At 39.2% G+C, this 22,747-nt stretch overlaps 1 protein-coding gene across 5 annotated transcripts in view; it reads right to left on the minus strand.

The window, feature by feature from the left end:
* Positions 1–3,375: 3,375 nt before the first annotated feature.
* Positions 3,376–22,747, minus strand: part of Atg18a (Autophagy-related 18a) — a 47,885-nt gene continuing 28,513 nt past the window's right edge. The window contains exons 10-12 of one of the 5 annotated variants that reach the window (XM_045769984.2): positions 20,483–20,545; positions 19,198–19,320; positions 3,376–9,936 (exon numbers count right to left, since the gene is read on the minus strand). In XM_045769984.2, coding sequence (XP_045625940.2) covers positions 9,842–9,936; positions 19,198–19,320; positions 20,483–20,545 — 281 coding nt within the window. In that variant the 3' untranslated portion in view covers positions 3,376–9,841. Of the gene's footprint in view, positions 9,937–19,197; positions 19,321–20,443; positions 20,546–22,747 lie in introns of all 5 variants that reach the window. The other 4 variants (XM_045769985.2, XM_045769987.2, XM_045769986.2 and 1 more) reach the window with 4 other exon arrangements.

Below are 22,747 nucleotides of genomic sequence, written 5' to 3' on the forward strand. Positions count from 1 at the left end.
ACACGAACCGAAAGAGAATTTTGAAAGCGAGACAACCGTACAGTAAGAGGTAGGTGGTCAAGGAGAACAGGAACCACAGGAGGGAGTAAAAATATACGACATACACGACATAAGCGAGAGTAAGGGTGTTGTAAGGATCGTGCAAGGTAGCGATCACGGCGATCCTGTAGAGACAGGACGCCAATTTCAACATACAGGCTTAGGATAGGAGTCGAACGAAAGGCACCAGTGTTGAAGCGTAACCCAGTATGGTGCATAGCGTCAAGACGGTGAAAAGTAGATGCAGACGAGTATGCAGGGCAACCATAATCGAGTTTAGACAGAACAAGTTAGGAATGTAAAGAGAGGAGCGTGCGCCCATCAGCTCCCCAAGAAATATGGGATAAGACCTTAAGGGCCTTAGAGCATTCAACTCTGAGGCAAGAGATATGGGGCGACCAAGACAAACGAGTGTCAAAGATTAGCCCCAAAAACTTAGCAGAACCTTTGTACTGTACAAGGGGATGATCATAAAGCGACAGAGAGGTACGAAGAACGACCTGCTTCCGAGTAAAAGTCATAGCACAAGTTTAGTCGTAGAGAACTTGAAGCCATGATTGTAGGCCCAAGACGACACGACACTAATCACAAGTTGAAGCCGCCTTGACAGCAGAGGGTAAGATCGTCAACACAGAGCCGAGATGCCAGAAGGGAGGAAAGAAGACCATTGAGGGCAACCAGGAAAAATAGTAGCACTCAGAACACTACCTTGGGGTACACCTTCATATTGCCGAAAAGAGGCAGAGAGTCCTTTAGCCTCACTCTAAAAGAACGACTACAGAGGAAGCTTTGGAGGAAGAGGGAGATTACCACAAAGGCCAAAATAAAGAATTTGGGACAGAATATGGTATCTCCAGGTGGTGTCGTACGCCTTTCCAGATAAAAAAAGGACAGCAACAACGGAGATCTTCACAGCAAAAGCAATGCGAATATAGACCTCCAAGTTCACCAGGACATCAGTCGTGCTGCGGCACTTGCGAAAACCAAATTGAGAAGGGAAGAGGTGGTGATAGGGTTCCAAGAACCACATCAGACGGACATTGACCATACGTTCAAAAGAGTTTGCAGACGCAACTCGCGAGGGCAATGGGGCGGAAGTCCTTGGAGGATGTTCCTAGAGACCCCGGTTTCCGAATAGGGAGAACAACCACATTGAGTCAGTCCTCAGGGACTGACGACTACTCCCAGATTCGGTTATACAGATTCAATAAATACCGAAACGCGCATGGAGGGAGATGGCGAAGCACCTCATAATGACTGTCATCTGAGCCCGCTGCCGTAGAACCGCAGAGGGCTAGAGCAGACTGAAGTTCGGAGGGAGAAGGGATCATTATAGGGAAGTCAGATGAGTGCGGAAATCTAAGGGATGAGATTCAAGAACGGACTTACGAAGGAAGGAGTGAGGAAGATGAGAACCGGAGCCAACAGTCAAAAAGTGGGAACTCAGTTCGGTCGCGACCATCACTGGACCCGCGCCACAAGAGTACCACAGAGGTGAAAGACTGGCGGAACATCTGGAACAAACTTACCCGCTATCTTGTGGATTTCTTCCAGATCTGCGGCAGAGGAGTATCGGACGTAATGGTGGAGACATAAGATTTCCAACCCTCACTTTAGCCATACCAGCAAGAGCTGAGGGTGGGGGGGAGGGAAACTACGAGGATTAGGAACTATTAGGCAAAAGCACCAAGCCATTATGACTATATAGCACTGGGAAGGGGTCAGGATAAGGATTTGGGATGGGACGGGGGAAAGGAATGGTGCCCCAACCACTTGGACGGTCGGGGATTGAACGCCGACCTGCTTGAAGCGAGACCGCCGCTCTACCGTCCAGCCCAAGTGGTTGGTGGGGGGGGGGAGGAGAGAGAGAAAGGAATAACTATCAGCTTCTGGAGACAGACACAAAGCGGTAAAAACTGGTAAAAACTGGTAAAAACTGTGTTATCAGAAGTTGGAGTTCATGGAAGTTGGCATAAAATCCACGAATATTCCATTGAAGAATAGACATTGTCAAAAGGAGAGAGAACAATGAAAAGACAAATTTAAAGAAGAACACAGTATACTAAATAAGGTCAGGTTCAGGATCAGTGAAATCAGGGCTAGGGGGGCATGGCTAAATATAGCAATGACGAAGTCAAGGAAGTGGGAGAACGGACCAAAGGCGGACTGGGTTCAGAGCTGGAGGAGGTAATGAAAAAGGGCGATCAAGGGAATCAGGAGGAAGGGGGAGGGAACAGGGAAGAGCTCTCAGCAAGGGCAGCAACTGAGAGAATCGAGGGTTGAAGTAACTTCCATAGCCAGGGCAGGGGGCTCTACCACCGAAATGGGAGGGAATGCAGAGACAGCGTCGGAGTCAGAGGGTGTGGAAGAAAGCAATGCCTTACCTGCCGGGGAAGGAGGAGAGGAGTCAGGCTTATGTTTCTGACTTTGACACGTGTGCCAGCAGCAACGTACTGGGTGACAGTCTAAACAGGAGAATGGGCACGATCAACATACTGCTAGGATGATGAGGGACAACATGGACAGACAGGCGGCGTGGAGAGCCAAGAGAGGGGGAAAAGGGCTGGGTAGAAGAATCGGGGAGGGGAGGTGGGGGGGGAAGAGTAGACGGGAAAGACACAGGAGACACGGCAGACTGGGAAGGAAGGAGGGAAATACCAGATGGAGAACCAGGAAGAGGACCCCTTGAATCAGAACGTAAAGGAACGTAAAGTCCTTTGAGATCAGGTTCAGCAACGAAGACGAGGATTGACAATAAAAGCGTCCCCTCGCTCCAAACATCTTATACCACAGTTCTACGGGTGAGAGAGTGTCTCCCTAAACACCCTGGCGTCAAAACAAAACTCGTCCGAAAGAATAATCAGAATGACAATATGTCTGCAGAAGATGACAATTAGAAAGGTGAAGAGAGAAGGGGGGGAGGGACAGGAAAAATGAAAGAGGGAAGAGGAAATAGCTTCCAGCAAAATTAGTGAAGATGGCAGCAGGAGCTTCAGACTTCAAAAAGACAGAGAACTGTCCCATGGAGCATCACACCCCATAACTGGAGGCTGACTCCACACACAGTTTCAAATGTAGATATGATAGAGCCCAGTAGGCTCAGGACTCTGTACACCAAATGACTGACAGTTGAGAGGCGGGACCAAAGAGCCAAAGCTCAACCCCCGCAAGCACAATTAGGCAAGTACCCCAGCAGCCGCCCACCAAGCCCCTCATGACGACAATGAGCTGGAAAGGAAGGGGAAGCATCACCAGTAAAATTTGGTTATTATATAAATCAACAGGTTTATATTGTAAGGTTTAGCACCTTTACACTAATTAATAAGACTTCTGAACTGTCAAATATTTATATTTATTTTGTGTTATAAATGGTAAAACAACAACAGGTAAAGTTCTAGTATTTACCATTCGTAAGCCGCATTTCTCATATATTCTTCAAGATGTCCACTGCAACAGCATATATATCTACACTAACATTTACTCTGCATTAGATTCTTTTTTTTTTTTGCAATTGGACATGTATCTAGTATAGTATATATAATTAATATATAAATTCATCTACAAAACACTAAAGAAAACTGTACAAAAAAATAATTTTTTTCTGCAAACATTTACACAACTCTCAAGATGTCAATGAGGCAGCTCATTGCAACAAGTACATGGCCAATGGTCTTGGGTAACACCTTGAAGGATGCCTATATTATACACAACAATAGTACCAAGGCATTGCTATAAATAACAGATAATGAATGCACTCGAGTCAAAGAACTTTTTAAAATTCAATATTTATGGAAGTATTTGCCGGTACCAAACTGCTATTTGTGGTTAAAAAAAAAGTATATATGTATATACATTACTGGTGTATATATATATATATATATATAAACAGTAAATATTAATATACAATATATACATATAAAATGCAGGCAATCCTTAATTAAGACACTAAAATGAAGTATGGTTGCAAAGCATATTAATCCCATACTTAATAAATAATTATTTACGCTACTGTCAAGGTGTTAACAAAGATGTTGGCTATGATTCTAGGCTACAGAAAAACCTTGTTAAAAATATTTGTCAAACATTAATTCTAGTTATATAACTAAGTATTTTCCACAATAACCATCAAAGTGAAACTCGTTACAAGATTCATTGAGAATGTCGAACCTTACCCACAAAGGGCTGGCAAGGTTATGAATGTTACATTTGCACGCGATCATTATGAACATGAAAGACCACCCCCCCCCTTCCCCCCCTGGAGAAGCAGAAACAAATTTTATAGTATTGATCTTGGTGTGGTGAGTCATAATGACTACAGTATCATTATCTTCTCACACATGATCACACACATGGCAGCCAAGCCAACTTGCAACTTACACCACTTGTCCACTGTCTTGCATACCATCCCCTGGAGCCATAGTTAGTTTTCTGTACTGATCAGTGAAGGGAGGGTGGTAGGAGGAAAATATGAGACGGATACAGGGGGGGGGGGAATAATAATTCCTTGTGATGTTCTATAGCATCTCTAGCAAATGATTATTTTTCCATGTTGCAGAATTTGACTCTCCTCCCGATCTATTCACTCAAATTAACTCCTTTCACTGGAGAAGGAATTTATAGACTGGGATACACAAATTGAGCTTCCCAGAACTAATCTCTTACTTCAGTCATGACTATAAAATCAATGTTTTACTGACAAGACTTGGTACCTACAGCATCAAGGTTAATTATTTAATTTGCTTCTGTGATCCATAACAGTCTTGAGCCGAGAGAAATCATGACTGATGATGAACTAAATATAATGTCTGGCATTTATGGAACAAATTATTCCAGACCAGATTAACTACCCTCAACTACAAGGTATGCAATTTAGTGAATTATATATTTATAATTATAACCTTTATCCCAGGCACTATTATAAATACTGAATTAAGAACTTTCCACTCATTCAAAATTAAGGTAGAACAGTTAATAATTTGATGGATGCATGTTTTTTCTCATTCATTACTTAGTAACACGGCAAATTTGGTTTACAAGATACCAAGAGCGGAGAATACAAAAACAAAAATTTTTCCATCTTACAATAAATGTTTTCAGCATACAGTGTGTATTAAAATTATAATCAAATAAAAGCCATGCAAAATATTTGCTCTGGTTTCTCAGGACAGTTTCATGGCAAAGCAGAGATTTAGTACTCTCAATATACAAATTAAAGAAATGGCAACATAATTCTGTAAGCATCTTTAATATTCTCATAACCTATGCTATATTTTGGTCAAGAATCCTGATAACTTGATTAACAAATAGTGTATCAAAGACTATTCATAATTTATTGATAATGTCTTAATGAGAGAAATGGTGAACTTGATCTACTGGTATTTATGGTACAGTATTATTGTACTAGGGTTATCAATAAAAAGACAAACTTTACATGAACACAACAATGATGAATGAAATTCTACATCTGAAGACCAAACCCACCATGAGAGTTGCACTCTAAATGGCTAGAAGCAATTATTAATATTCATCTTTCAGTTTGTCTCCTCGAGTGTCCGTTCATTCTAACAGAGTACATGAAGCCGACACTTCAACACCATCAAATTAACCAGCACAATCTCTTAAAATATCGTAACTGCCAGAAGGAAACCTCAAATAATTGTCAAAATTCACACTATGCACTGTATTTATATGGAGCATGTAGTACTTGCAGAAAACAACCACTTTCATACATCAGACTACAAAAAACATACTTTCAAATACCATAAAGTAATTTACAAAACAGTAACATTGCTTTCTGCTCATAAATGTAAATACTCTTTGCAAACTTGAATAATACCAACTGAAAACTAAACTTATTAAATGAAATTTGTAGATTTTACACTAGGGTAAAAGTTATTGGAAATGTTCAGTCACTATTGTTAAATACAATTCATTTTTAAATGCTGCACACTCAATATCAAACACTAGTTTTTGTATTACATTTTGTGTTGTTCACTGCAGCAGCAGCTGACCAATTAAGCTAGAAACTGTTACTCATTGCACTGCTTTTGCCTTAAACAGCAAACTTATTTCTTAGAATCAAAAGTATAGTTGATGCATAATATTGTATATAAAGCCTGCATAGCTGCTCCAATGCTGTGCCAGAGGAATGATGCTCCGACACAGGAATGACGGCCTGCTTTCAAGACAAAGAAGCCGAACTATACCGAGCGTTACTCCCGAATATGCAATGCTGGTTACTCTCATGTTTTAAGCTCCCAGAGGAGATAAATTGTCTCGCATGGTGAAAATTGCATCTTCCAATAGTGGAAGACATAATAAAAATGCCAGTCCATCCTTTTAAATTATTAATTTGCCTTAGAGTGGTGAACAATGTACAGTATGAACATGCATTTAAAAAAAATAAAAAAGGGCCATTGTATTCCCATCAATACACTGTCTTTTGCACCCTTACCTCACCTTGACTATTTTGAATATTATACTTATATTAATCTATTACAAAAATTCCAGCCTTGTAATATATGCACACACATAGTAATATGAAATCAGTGTGTTAAAAGATAATGTCTCCCACAATAATATCCTGTATGAGATTTACAGTCAATATATATATCATAAATGACAAAATGAAGAGATCACTGAAACCTGGTTATGAGTGAAGTGCTCTGTGCAACCTTGTATATACAGCATGTGCTTACAGTATGGTCAAAATCTCAAAGTACAGCCATGGGTCCAAACTCCTTTTCATAATTTAAATCCACATACCTATACTCACATTTCAGCTAAAAGGCTTTGCCATGCATGAAGTGCCATAATACACACAGTAATCATTATAAATCAGAGAATTATGAGTGGCAAGCATTGATAAACACCATTATATCAATAGCAAGCAACTGCCACATTTGACCTTTAACAAAATCTAAACCGATTAAAATTAGCTTATCATAACTACTACTCAAGACACGGAGAAAAAGGTTGGATTTGATTTTGCTATCAATAGTTACCGGTAAATAATTTGTTTCCGTCCCCTTCCCCCCAAAAAGCAGTATATTGAGGACAAGTAACATTTCCATCCAGCCAAGTGATACAATGAGACATTGCCCCAATAAATATGCAATTTACATATAAAAAACAACAAAACTTTAATGTATATATATACAGAGCAGTGAAAGTCTTACCTTACCCCAAATTATCATATTAGTCCAGTTATCCAACTTTGATTGACATTGGCTAGACTATACAAGTTTATTACCAACGGCACCATGTCGAGTGTCTGGCACATGCCCAGCTTGCCGGTAAGACCCAGTAAATAACCTACCCTACTAATGAACGTGCTGTAACTGAAAATTTCAGTGAAATAAATTCCTGCAATAATTTATTCTACATTATTACTGATTTGTCTACATATTTAAAAATATATATAGCTCATTCATCACTGTGAAACACAGAATCCAGTACAGTACTAAAAAAAAAAGACACTGCTAGCCTCTTCACTGCTAAAGTGCCTTTTGAATAAATAAAATACCGTAGTTTGAAGAGGTCACTGACAAATATAACGTATGTCCTCTGCTTGCATTATGACAAATCATAATACAGGATAAAGTAGAATAATTGAAAAACTACTGTGAGCTACTGCAACAAAGAGCACACAAAAAAACCAGTGTCTAAAATAGTGAAAGCCGAGACAGTACTGTTCGTCTGGTAAGGCTAAATATTAATCACTAGTTCTGCTCCAAGGTTATGGTATGTAGTGATAATTCCAATATCTTGCACAACATTTATGTACTGCCGAGTATGAACAGCACTGGCATGGCGGTGAGAATTAGTGCTCGTGCTACAGCAACCAAGACTAAACATGAAAATAACAACACTTATTCATATCCACTTTTAATAAACACTACAGTATTTGCTGGGCTGCCTGCATCTAATAGTATCCACATACAGTACCACACTAGCACTTGTAAAGTAAATTTAATTATTTTTCATTTTTAAATGTGCTAGTGCAAATTATGACTTGGGCACGACTGAAAATTACTGAATTATCCAAATAAAAATAAAACTCCCAAATTACGACCAAGAGGCAGGAAAGATAATGTTACAATGCATTACAAGCAGTATATAAATATTAATTAAGTACTGCACTTTCTAATTGTTGTAATATTCTTGATCTTTCATTTGCTTTATAGTAATATAGGCAGTATCCACAAGACCAAAAGAAACTTGCCAACTGGCTCTTACTACTGGTGATTTAATGTAGCTGGTACAGTCGCCTCTTGTCTAAACTTGCATCCGTTTCTTGGCTCCAGTCAGAACATTTAAAAAAATTATTCAAAGGAAAAACATAGCTTGACACTGAAGGATAGTCTGAGGACAACTAATAACCTTCAATGCTATGACCAACAAACTCTTTGTTGCCATGTTGCAAATTATACCACTTCACTAGGGACCATAACATAATAGTTACTAGTACAGTACCAAATAATGCAGCCCAACTTTCCTAGAGAACTTCACGATATAGCTATGTTCACAATAATTTCTTGACAAACAAATTTTGAAAAGATTGAAAAGATTACAAGAGGTGATATGGCAAGTCTCCAACTTAGTACCTGTACATAATCATTTCTGTGAATATTGTATAAAGATGACAAATACTATCACCACAAGAGATTTAACTAACAATAATAATAAATATAACATAATAACAATAATTATCATACCAATGCACAAAGAAACGATCTATCTTGAGCAAGAAAAATAAGTTTAAATTCTTTATCATTAATCATCATATGTACCTTTAGTTCCAAGTGTTCCACCAAACTCAAGATAACTCAAGAAAACTAATTACCACTTTCTTCAATTTACACAGATTAACCCTTAGACAGCGATTATCTTCAACTGTTGATTCACAGGGTAATGTGGTTATCAAATGATGATTTAAAAAATTATTATCTGGGTTTTACATGTATGATGCAAATATGGATATACAGTAATAAGTCTATGTGGATGTAATTGGAGTTTACTTTGGCCCAGAAACAAAATCCTGCAACCATTTCATGGCACAAATGCAGTTATCGTCATGAATGTCACTCGGGAAATGCAGTCATCGTTATATGATGATTGAAACAATTATTGTCTGGGTTTTACATGCATGATGCAAATATGGATATAAAAGCTCTGTGGACGTATATAAAGAAAAACAAGTGATAAAATAATCGGTAAAACATCGGAGGATAAAACAGGAAGCGTTAGCATAGTCGAGCACCAGGCGTTGACAAGTGCCAGACACAACCTTGCAGAGCGCCTCCACCCAGTAGAACGATATATATTAACTTATTTTCATGTTCTTACATTCTGCATACAAATTAATAATTCTATAATGAAAAATTATTTATTATTTTTTTTTTTCATAAGACCATTTCTCCATAACCGCTGTCTAAAGGTTAAGAATACATTCGGCCTAAAATTTCACGATCAAACCTTGCACTTCAAAAGCTGTTAGTACTGTCCAGAAAAACTTCCTCCTCCCCCCATCATTTGCCTTTCCATATACTGTATATGATAAAAGCCCTGTAGTGATGTGCTAATGAACAAAATAACATTACAAAGAGCTAAAAGCACTTCTTATACATCCAACATTCAGCATTTACAGTATTACAAATTATCTAGGCCAATACTCTTCCAAACATTTGGTTGTAGTATAGAATTCTGAAAACAAATTGCCCTCCCAACCTCAAAAAATATAGCCTTACAAGAGGAAATAATCTAGGATAAATGACAAGTCCAACCAGCTCAGCTGCACTCTTTACACTGGAGGAAACTCGGAGTCATCATCAAACTTAAGGACACTCTTTGGAGGTGATTCGCAAGCTGCAGCCATTTCGCTCAACTTATCTGCCTCTGTAAAGACAAGAAAAACCAACAAAATTTATATATTTCTCATTCAAGTTCCGATACAAATCAATGTGTTTTCGTGTGTGTATGCATAGTTGTGTGTGATTTTTGCGGTGTTTTATCTATATATAGTATACTGTACCTAATACACAAAACTAAAACCACTGAAAAGTGTCAATGTACAGCCAGGAAGGAAATAAATTTGTTAGCAATAAGATATAGAGGGGAGAAGGGGCAGGAGAGATGGGATGAGGCGAGGTAGAGGGAATACGAGAGGGGAAAATGTGTCGAATAACTAACCAAATACCTCTGGCTCCATGTAAATACACAATCATTATCGACTTGTCATTTAACATTTTATGATTGAGAATTTCCCCTATGCAAAGGGTTCATAAACTATAGGCAAGACTTCAGTCAAGAAGCCATAATTGCCTGTCAAAACCCATGGTGGGAGCTCTTCAACCATTCCACTTAAAGGGATAATAGGCTTATGATCTTGGTTTGGTCCCCACAGGAGGGTGGCCCAAACTCAAGTGGACAGTCTTGTGGCATTGCAGGGCCTCAGGACTAAGCACTGTAATTATCAAAGAAGTTTACAAGACCAAGAAGACTATGTAACACTGTCAAAGTCACAAGGTCAAGCGGAGCTAAATATCATTCAAGATGCCAATACGAGAACAGAAGGACAAAGTGAACAATGTCAAAGTTATTGGAATCACTGAGGATGTTAATGAGACGACTGACTTCTAGGAACATCAGGAAAGCAAGACACTAACACGTTGAAAATCAAGGTAATCGACAAAGAGGTACAAGACTAAGTAGGACAACAGTTAGGACAAAAAGGAGCAGGACGTTGTTCCTTTAAGTGACCATGAGTCAAGCAGGTGTAACCAATACACAACCTAGCCTGAGCTGCCTATCAACACCTATTACAGTGACAGGAAAAAGGCCAAGGGAAATGGTCATAACTAAAAGCATGCAGTTTATTGCCTGCAATGCCAGCCCAATGACCCTGCCAACTGTTGGGAATACATGCATGAATGATGGGGCAGAAGTCTGAATAGGAAACTCCTTTCTGGGAAACATTGCGAGTACGAGTAGCCTCCCTAGCGTCGGCGGCGGCAAGTTCATTTTAGGGAACTGCAGTATGGCTGGGAATCCAGCAAAATTCAACTGTCTTATACCTGCTACAAATAAGAAACAGCCAGTACTGGATTTTAGTCACCACAAGATGCAAAGGGTTCAAAGACTCCAGTGCCATGAGGGCACTCGGAATCAACCATAAAGAAATGGTGATGTAGAGAAAATAGCCGAGGAAGAGCATACAAAATGGCATAAAGTTCTGCCGTGAAGACGCAAGCCTCCAGGGGTTGACAGCACATATAGGTTCGGTCAAGAAAAACAACAGAGTAGCCAACATTGTCAGCAGACTTGAACCCATCAGTGAATAAAGCAACAAAATCTGAGAAGGGATATGTTCAAGGAAAGGCTTCTCAAAACTGCAAGAAGAAGAAGAAAAAAAAAAAAAAAATTCACCAGTGGGACTTTCCATGTGAGCAAAGCAGGACCATCATGGGGGAAGATATTGCTAATGCAAACAGAGAATCTTGCAAATGAGCCACCCTTGCAGGAAAAAAGGTGGCGAGAGTGAACAAGTGTGTCCCGAGGAGAAATGGTCAAACCATAGCAAAAGCATGAGTGAGGATGTTGCAGGGACAGCATAAGGTAGTGAAGGTAGTATCGATCAGAGTGATCCTGTAGAGACAGAACACTGCTTTCAACACACAAGCTCTGGGCAGGAAATGAGTACAAATAGAGGAGTGTGTTTACCAGCCACTGAGGAAATATGGGACAAAACTAAGATAAGGGCCTTTGAGCATTCAACTCCGAGATGAGTGATATGGGGTGAGCAAGACGAATAGGTATCAAAGATCAGCCCCTAAAGTTTGGCAGTATCTTTATACACAAGCCAATTACCAAAGATTAGCAACAGGGGATGATGGATGACATACTTCAAGTTATAGCAGTAGTCTTAGTTATTGAAAACTTGAAGCCACAATTGGTGGACCAAGACAACATGTCATTGCTCTCAAGCTGGAGCTAATGTGGGAGGGAAGATAAATCATCACTATAATAGCAGAGGGCGAGATCATCAACATAAAGGGCTGAGAATATTCCAGGGAAAAAGGGAGGAAGGGAGACCATTCAGGGCAACCAAAAAAAATAATTGAGCTCAGAACACTACTTTGGAGAACACTGTCATACTCTTTAACAAGTTTGAGAAAGCAGCACCAATGTTGGTGCTGCTTTGCTCTTGTTGAATGTTGACCTCCAAGTCCACCAAAACATCCATGATGCTGCAAAACTTGCAAAAGCAAAGTGGGAAAGGGAGTAGTAGCAATGATGTTCCAGAAACCACACAACATGCACATTAATGATACACCCTCCCCCTGTAAATTTGTTTGCAGACAAATCTAAAAGGTGCACCACCACAGCCGGCAGGAGAGGGAAGCAGGTACCACGCTCCCCACGTACCTGCAGATCGTGTACAAAGGTCCCCTCACCATGACATCACAATCCATGCTCAACTGGCCACTGGATCATTGGAGCACTGTTCCCTGCACCGTGGAAGGGGGAGGGGGCCAATGGAGGAAGAAAGGGTGAATGACGGAGCAAAGAAAGTTGAGAGCGAGAGATCAAATTGTATAAGCCTTACTATCACACACAGACAACAAGTGTTAGTCTCTCAGGAAAATTATATAATACACCTAATTCACAATTTTAATTCCTCTGCCAAGAATTGTCTATATATATATATATCAGGAATGAATTTATAGGCTTTGTTTGACAGTAAATATTAATAACTTTTTCCAATGAAAAATGAAATAAGTGCCTTGTACATTGACTTTCAAAAGGATAGAGAAAATTAGTTTCAATATAAATTTGCTGAAATTATGTTTTTCTATTATAGCAAAGTATATTTTGAAAAAGTACAAATTTGCATTTAAATTCTTAATTTAAATTTGACTGACAAAGCCAAAACTATTATTCCAAACTAATAAATGTTGTTTTATTGTCTTGCATTACAGTAAATTTCATTTATATTCAGCTAGATTTTATGTTGACTCCAATTTGCAGTTATCACAGTATTGTACAAATTCTTTATTTGAATTCTTGATAAAATGAAGCTCACAACAGCAGCAAAAAACACAAAATAAATTAAGAATTATGTAAGAGTTAAAATGCTGACATTTAAATCATGAATTCACAATCCTTTCAGTTGTCAAGAATAATCTAATTTGTGTTTCATGTGCACTATATATATATGTAAACTCAATGGATGTATATAACTTCATAAGAATCTCAAAGGATACACATCATTCCAATAAATGAATCACCCAGGTAGATTAAAACAATGAGAGATCATATAAGAGACATATTAATCAAGCTCTACTTACTAAAGCCTTTATACAAGCAAGTTGTAACTATGTTCTACAGTTAAATTTAGTCCCATCTACAAGCTTGCTGGGGGATGCCATACTATATATACCACAAGAACACACATATGCAGAATCAATCGATCACTCTTTCCAGTGTGTCTACCATCAAATTTACTACATGCACATTTGTTTAAGTTTTCAAAGACAATATTCAGCATACATTCATACAGATAGACACAATCTTGAGTAGACACAATCTTGTCCTGTGAATGTAAACCCCATATTGCAAATTATTCATATTTCTTAATTTAAGTAATTAAAGTTTAATTATTTATAGTAGAAAGCTAACCCCTTAGCCAATGCATTTTAACATGCAAATATACAAATATCTTTGAAAACCTTATTAAATAATACTGTATATAAAATTAAGTCTGAATACAGTATGTAGATAAACACAATGTTGAAAGTAGACCATTTCTAAATAACTGTTTGTCTACATTGTTCAGAGCACTCTGTGCTCTGCTCAACTAACTTTGAATACTTATGCTATTTCCTCATCACAGCACTATACAAATCCAGTACTCGGAGGACATGTTACCTACTGATATTGTCTATAATTTAAAGACCAAAAATGTACATATAACACAAAAGCAAAATACAAGTCCCTACAGGATGGTTCCATTTACAAAGCTAAATGTGGTAACAGATACTGTATGCAATTTTTTTAATACAAAAGTACATAGGCTAAATGCATAGGCACCTGAAGGAAACCTAGGATACAGAACACTTGGGGAGGTGGCGATGAAAGACTTGGCTCGTGGTGGCCTCCACAAAACTTGACATACACTGAACAAATTTGTATTATCCATCCTTACCGACCAATGTGTTGCTCACACTGATCAGTGGTTACAAAATTAAAGCGTTGTAAAACTATATCTGTTACAAAATAGATATTTAGGTTCCCATAGAATTAATATCTAGATGGATGAATTACTGTAGTTGATCCAACCAGAACCTCATGCAGGGAATGAAAACACCGACTTCGAGACGAAAGAACAAACGAGGTCTGGGAGATTCATTCCCAACCTTCCCAGTGACTGGAACACTTTTAGATATCAGAGGTATTCTTCCAATGAGTTGAGGGTACTTTTCCAGGAATAGTGTGGATCAGTGGAGTAGAAAACTGAGAATGCAAACACCAGAGCACAAAATAAAGTAAGTAATTATCAAAGAAAGCACCAAGCCGGGAAGGCTAAGCACAAAATGAAGCCAAGACCAAATATCAAGAAAGAATACAAGGGAAAGACTGTCGTATACCTGATAGGCGACTCCACAAAGAGAACACAACCAGGAAACCTGGTCCATTTGACAAAAGGAAATGCAAGAAAGCCAAGGCATCCCAGAAATAGCCAAAGAAGAGAAGAATGACTCAAAAATGGCTCTGGAACACCAGAGTAATGCACAAAAGTACACATCTACCCAAGAAGGGACAAGGTCACAGACAAATGTCACACCACAAAAAAAGCTGGGATCCCAACTGAAGCACCATAGAAAAGCAAACTGGAAAAAGGTGTACCCTGATAGATGTATGGGAACACACACACCTAAGCTTAGCATGGATAATACTGGAGAAAACGTGATGCCACTCCCTCTCAAGGTACGTGTGGTGTTCCATGGAGAAAAACTAGAGCCATTTAACTGTGCATTCACATGTATGTAGTTGTGGAAAATATAAAAAATATATAAAATAAATTTTGTAGAAATAGTGAGCACTATCACCTGGTATCACACCCAGGTGGCCATCTGAATCTGAACGGCCATCTGAACACCACAAGCTGCCCAGCTCTCCAACAACCAAAACAGGGCACATTCTACAGCATAGCTAAACCATGGAATGTAGAGCATTTGTTTTGCCCTATTCCTTTTCCCAACGTGATTATCTACAAAATAATGAACACAAAATGTTGGCTATACATGCATTTCTTCTTAGGTGCATGGGGGGTCCAAGAATTATGGAACAACTAAGTCCTAGAAAAATGCCCTAGGCTGCAAGTTTGGTCTTTAGAGAAGTAGGAGCAGCATACCTTCATTCTGTATCAAACATTGAAGAGCAAGTGCTGCCAATAAAAGGCATGCTGGAGTGACTATTAGGGACAAAAAGCAAAAAAAAAATACAAACAGCTACCCATGTTTGGGTAGCTGTTTGCAAGCACAAGATTCAGACTCGGAACTGCCTGGATTTAACCATGAAACCTTGAACAGCAAAGATGTGAGGTAAACAAATCCTTCCGAATGTGAGAAAATCGACTAACCCAGGCGACACCCCATGTTGGGAGAATGGCTTCAGCTGGTCATCACCAAAATTTGCTTTCTTAATGAACGCATGCAAAAACAGTCATGAACTGAAGAAAACCAAAACAATCATCTTTGCACTTACAAGGCATGTATAACTCATGTCCATAATTCAACTTTGTACACACCCACCCAAAGGAGACACGATTATTTAAGCCTTCCAATGTAGTGGGAAAAATAAAAACTATTAGATCGGTAATCTGAATTTTGGTACCCTTAATCTTTGGGTAATCTAAATGAATTTTCATTCATCATTTGCAAGTAAACTGGGAGTGGTCGGGTTAGCAGCAGACATAACTGGACAAATGGTGGTGCAAAACTGGATAAACAGCGGGAGTATCTGGGAAAAAAGGCAGGAATAACTAGGTTGTAGTACAAAATATTGCCAATGTTTGGGGCAAATTATACAAAAATAAGGGGCCTGACAGCTGAGTGGACAGTGCTTTGGATTCGAAGTCCTGAGGTTCTGGGTTCGATCCCTGGTGGAGGCAGAAGCAAATGGGCAGAGTTTCTTTCACCCTGATGCTCCTGTTACCTAGCAGTAAACAGGTACCTGGGAGTTAGACAGCTGCTACGGGCTGCTACCTGAGGGTGTATAACAAAAGGAAGGCATGGTCGAGGACTGGGCCACAGGGACGCTAAGTCCCGAAATTATCAAGATAATCTCAAGATGTATTCATTTTTTGTATATTCCTGGTAAGATAGTTCAGATGGCAAGATTTGAAGTGGACCAATATAACTTTTATTGCCAACCATAGACAGTACTGTAATTAAATATTATGAGGCTTAGGAATAAGATCAATTAAATCCCTGCCAATGTGAAGTCCTGCCTCAAGATACGAGTCACTCAAGTTGCCTCAACAACGTCCAGGAAGCGAACCACTGGTGAAGTTGGTCCTCACAACTGATGCCAGGAAAAACAGAGCCCCAAAACACGGTAAATGGGGATTATGAAAGCAGAGGACCCTAAACATTGTGGACATCATATATTAAAGCTAATATGAAAGCGTGGAAGATCCCTTGCGTTAAGATAAACAAGCTTTACTAATGAACACCTCATTGCAACCTATCCGAGTCAGAGGCTTGCACAGAGCAGGGCTAATGCCAACAGGTGCCAAGCATACAGAAAAACAAAGCATCTCTGGAGTCTTTTGGGGCTACTCTACCTGCTTAATCTGCCCCATAAGATAACTAAAAACAAGTGACAAACAGGTGTGGAATAATCCCAGTAGAAAGGAAGGATGCCTTAAGCATAATGAACACTCAACATCTGATGGTTAACAGTTCCAGCTTCTATCAGCAAATAAAAGATTACATATTGTCAGAAAATTTGAAGTATTCAAGAGAGAAAAAGACAGGTTCCTAAAGGAGTTAAATGATCGGCAGGCATGCAGGCTCCAAACATCAACATTCTGATCAGGTTACCCAAAAAATCCAGGATAAGTTAAGGTATGTGAGAGGAACAACTGGGTTGTAGGTAAATCAGAGGTGAGCTAGGCCACATTCAAAGAAATGACCTGCTTAACCAACTGTGGCGGTGACTGATCTCAGCTAGAAGATAGACGAGAGGTGATATGATCATTACAGTACTGTACATACAAAATGATAATAGGATGACAAAATTTACACAGCCGAAATCTTGAAAACTTAAACAAGCGGTCACAGATTCAAACATAGGAAACAAAGCTGCCAAGAAACTTTGTAGAGTTCACTTTTGCAAGTCGTAGACAGTTGGAACACATCAAATGTGGTGGTGGTGGTGGTGGATGCCAAAACAGTCAGTAATTTCAAAGCATCCCATGACAGTACCAGTATTAGGAAAACGGGAAACCAAAAGCGTTGCTCTCGTCCTATAACTACACATAGGTAATTACACCAGCCATATACTTTGGTGAATGTAAACTCAAAATTCTAATATGTTTTCCTCAACTGTCAAAAGTTATCAAATGGTTGTCCTTGCTTCATTACCATCATACTCAAGACACACAAGTTTCATTCTGCTGAAACACTGCCACTGTCAAAGCATAACTTTCTGTGGTCAGACTTTACTATAAAAGAAAAGAAAAAAATAATACCTTCCGAGCAGTCCTTTATATACAGTACCTCATAAAATTTTAAGAACTTCCCTAATCCCTAAAAGTTCCCTAAAGGAACCACAGAGTATTTGCCATTACCTGATTGAGATGAAGTACAATCTACAGAAGGGTACAGAAGGCCTTGTGCATAAGGGTACACGACCACCACTGAGGCTTTTTCTTGGGATTATAGTATGAAATTAAATTATAATAATAATAATAAAAATGAGCTTAATACTATGATGATTATTACACTGATGCTTAGTGTTCAAATTCAGCAATACAACAGGGCATTAATATACTGTACTTAACATTTCAACATATCAGACGTGGTTTTTAACTATCTTGGAACAGGTAGCTATGATACTGTGAACATCAAGGGTGTTACACAGACACAATCATTAGCAGAGCAAACACTGAATGCAGGGGGGAGGGGAACCATTGATACTAGACTAATGCATAATAGGCATAAAAATATGGTGTCATTATTATGCTTGAAGTACCACAGTTTAGTACCATGGGAACCAATGACAAAGCTATGAGTACCATTGAAATTGGACTTTGAGCCAATAAAGCCAGGAATGAAGAGCAGATTTCTAAAACATAGAATATAAATAACATGGAAGGAGCTACAAGCACCAATAATAGAGGTTGACGGCATAAAGAACAGGGAGAGAAACAATAACGTGGCTAAAGTACGTTGACCAGACCACACACTAGAAGGTGAAGGGACAATGACGTTTCGGTCCGTCCTGGACCATTCTCAAGTTGATCGTGAGACTCGATGTCAATATCGAGAATGTCGATGACATTCTCGAAACGTCGTCGTCCCTTCACCTTCTAGTATATGGTCTGGTCAACGGAGAGAAACATTACCAAGACTTATTGTATTGAGTATGGTAACAAGTGTGCAATGAGTAGAGAGCCAAAACTCAATTGTGAATTAGGGACTAGGTAAAAAAAAGATAAAACTATAGCCACTACTGGAAACATGGGAAATTATGATGATATAGATACAATTCTAAGCCATACCACTACTACTGAACACACACAACATACTTTACAACATACTGCAATAACTAGTGGAAATATTCCATCTAATAATCTACCGAGAAACAATTATTTTATACTAAACAAAAGTAATATTAATTGCACTAAATGGAACACATCTTCAGATTACTTCAATACACTTTCCAGAGACCATCTAGACCACACACCCCTTTACTCTAACCCTCTGTTTGTATCTATACCGCTCTCCACACTACTGTATTATTACCCAATTACTTATGGTTTCCTTCATATTTTTATTAACTGCATACATTCTAATGTAATTCTGCTTACATGCACCCAATGCTCCTGTTATTCAAAATGTTATGCAACCCTTTAATCTTTATACACACCAATCGTTAGATGATCCGACCACGAAGGAAGCGGGGCAGGATCCAACCACGAAGGAAGCGAGGCATGATCCGCCGACGAATAATACGGGGTATGATCCAACCACGAAGGAAGCAGGGCATGATCTGATCACGGAGGAAGCAGGGCATGATCTGACCACGAAGGAAGCAGAGCATGATCTGACCACGAAGGAAGCAGGGCATGATCTGACCACGGAGGAAGCAGGGCATGATCTGACCACGGAAGAAGCAGGGCATGATCTGACCACGGAGGAAGCAGGGCATGATCTGACCACGGAGGAAGCAGGGCATGATCTGACCACGGAGGAAGCAGGGCATGGGTCTGACCACGAAGGAAGCAGGGTATGGGTCTGACCACAAAGGAAGCAGGGTATGGGTCTGACCACAAAGGAAGCAGGGTATGGGTCTGACCACAAAGGAAGCAGGGTATGGGTCTGACCACAAAGGAAGCAGGGTATGGGTCTGACCACAAAGGAAGCAGGGTATGGGTCTGACCACAAAGGAAGCAGGGTATGGATCTGACCACGAAGGAACAGGATATGATCTGACCATGAAGGAAATGACGGGCCATGATCTGACCATGAGAGAAGCAGGAAATGATCCGATCATGAAGGAAGCAGGTTATATTTTTGTATCTGAAATATGCCTCATTAAGCTCAAATAAGTTTTGCAACTTCATCAAATTATACCACCCATGCATTACAGTAAATCCTATAAATGTTTATTGTAATACACCTATTGATAATATAATCTTACCCCTCACACTCAAATCTTTGGTTTTAAATCAAATACGTAGAGTAAAATGACAGTTTAGTCGTTTAATATTCCGGTAATGTAACGTCCAGAATTAAAGGGAAAGCTTAATATCCCTCAAAGTTAGTGAAAATGTGCCACAAAGCAGCATAATACTCAGCTGTCCAGATCATGCATCCTGAACAATTTGCTGGACAATATGAGCAGCACTAAGAACCTTTAGACAAACAATGTGAAGATTTAACATTATCAGGAGCGCTACGATGCCCGATCAATATGGGATGGGTAAATGATACAGCTGGACCAGGTCAAATAAGCTAACTTTTATGAATAGCATACACACCCTTGTCAGTGAAACCAAAACAGGTGTAACAAATAACTAAATGATTAAACAAAAAAGTAAGCACAAGCTGCAAGAGAATTCTCCCAAAGGCCCTCAAACCAAAATACGACCTGCTGACATTTGATCATTTACCCTGGGTGCGTGACAGAAGTGTGTTGGCTGTTGTACTACCTGTCATGACTCCAGCAGAAGGCCCCCTCACCACTCCCGCATAGCTGCCTCCCGTCGTGTTCACTGCCAGGGACCATTGGGGGTCAGTGGGAGGGATAAGCATCCTGAATAGCATTCCTAATACTGTATGTCCTAATGGGAATTAACACTAATCCTCACTTGAGTGACTTTCAATACAACTAAATCAATCTTAAGTTCTGAATTATTTGTTATGCCAATCACACATTACACCATGCCTATATTAATCCAAAGTATTTTCTCCCAGTCAATTATTTCACTTAAACACTTAACCATAGTAGGTCACTATGAAGCCTAGTGAAATATTTAAACATACCCATAGCAATTTATAAAATTTTCCATCCTAACCAAATACTCCTATAAACAGTATTAGCAAATCCAGGTACACCATTCTTGAATTGCAAGAATTATTTTTTTTACAATACTGTATTTACATTTTGTTAACTGAAAAGAACAGTATAGAACAAAAGCAAACTGGTCTATTTTATGAGCCAAGATTATAGGATACAGGATAAATTTCCGAAAAGATGCGTTCTTCTCAAAATTAAAGCAGTTAATACAATGGTAACAGTTTACTTAGCTCCACTCCTATTCCCAAACCCATCAGTTAAGAGACTAGCCGATGTGCAGTTAGAAATGTAATGGGCAAGCTGTTAAGGTTAAAAATCAAACACAGAAAAATACCTGTACTGTACACAATTGAATGTTCTCAAACCAGCCCGTCCTCCTAAGGTTTCCCAACGTCAAGAAAACGGTCAAATTAAAGCGTCTTCTCCTAACCTACCAGAGGCCCCAAAACAGAAAACAAGATAGTATGTCACTTTCGCGAGCCGCTGCCATTTTCTAGTACAGTACGATGATTTTTGGCCTTATGTAAGGCATATGATCAAAATGCAACATTCTTTGCAAGAGGACAGGTTGCTCAAACATCTCTAATATTCAACCAATTTTGAGCTGATCGTAAGATCAGCTTCTTACTGGATTTACTGAATGTGCTTTTTAAGTTGGTATTTTCTATTTGTATAGCTAGACCAAGTAGAGCCCACAGTTTTGGCAGCAATGTAGAGAAACATCAAGTAGAGCATAGAAATCTATCAGCTCTTAGTCTCTCCTTGGTCACTATACTTGTATATTTAAACAGTAAGTCATGACTATCTGGTTCTATATTTCAACACTTTCCCATCCTAGAGAAAATAAAAATTTTCTTCTTAACACATGCATTAGGTTATTACGAACATTTAAGCTAGATATGCAGAATTCATCACTTTGGTTTAAGATTGATAATGATAAAACATTTGTACGTCATGATTAAATACAGTAGAACTTCGAGTGACGAGCGCCTCAATTGACGAGCATCTTGGGTAACGAGCGCCCCGATCGCCGACAATTTATCTCGTTTGGCGAGCACTTGTTTGAATAATGACAACACCACATGGTGGAGTCGCACTGCTTCTCGCACATTCTCGGACGCCTCCGACGATGCAAACAAAGTATTTTTTTTTAAAGATGCTAATGATGTATGCAGGGATGTAAAGGGCGTGACTGCTGTGATGTTGCAAAGCATTGACTTTTTTGTAGAAAAAAAGAAATGAAATTTAAAAAAAAAAGAACAAATGTCAAAAAGGTTCGTTCGGTGTTCGGGGGAAAAAAAATTGAAACAATTTGAAAAACGGACAAATGCCATAAAGGTTCGTTCAGTGTTTGGCGGATAGGCTGCTCCATTATTGAAAAATAAATGAAAAATACAAAACAAATTGAAACCATTTGAAACAAAGAAAGATTGTCATAATGGAGACTCCTACCCACCAAACACTGAACGAACCTTTATAGCATTTGTCTGTTTTTCAAACTGTTTCAACTGGTTCTTTTACTTTTCATTTTTTTTTTTGGGGGGGAGGGGGAAACATGGAGCAGCCTACCTGCTGAACACCAAACGAACCTTTTACTATAACAAATATGAAAGGCTAGGGCTCTGGCTGGGTTAGTACTGAGTGAGCAACCATAGGTGGCGCACGTACCTCTGGCTCCCAAACACCTGTCCGACACGGTGTTGAAAGATTGTGCTCTGTCGGTGAAATTTAGACCTTATTGTTTGAAGAACATAAGGGTCAAGATATTGGTGAAGCTAGGCGCAATAAGGACCTAACACAAAGGTCGGATGCAAGACAGTGAGCGTATCCAGTTGTAGCTCTGAGCGTCACTCTTGCCCACCTATGGCATCTCCTATTTATATAGATGATTCATAGA

The sequence above is a fragment of the Procambarus clarkii genome, chromosome 92 (genome assembly GCF_040958095.1).
Source record: "Procambarus clarkii isolate CNS0578487 chromosome 92, FALCON_Pclarkii_2.0, whole genome shotgun sequence".
In the NCBI taxonomy this organism is placed as follows: Eukaryota; Metazoa; Arthropoda; class Malacostraca; order Decapoda; family Cambaridae; genus Procambarus; species Procambarus clarkii.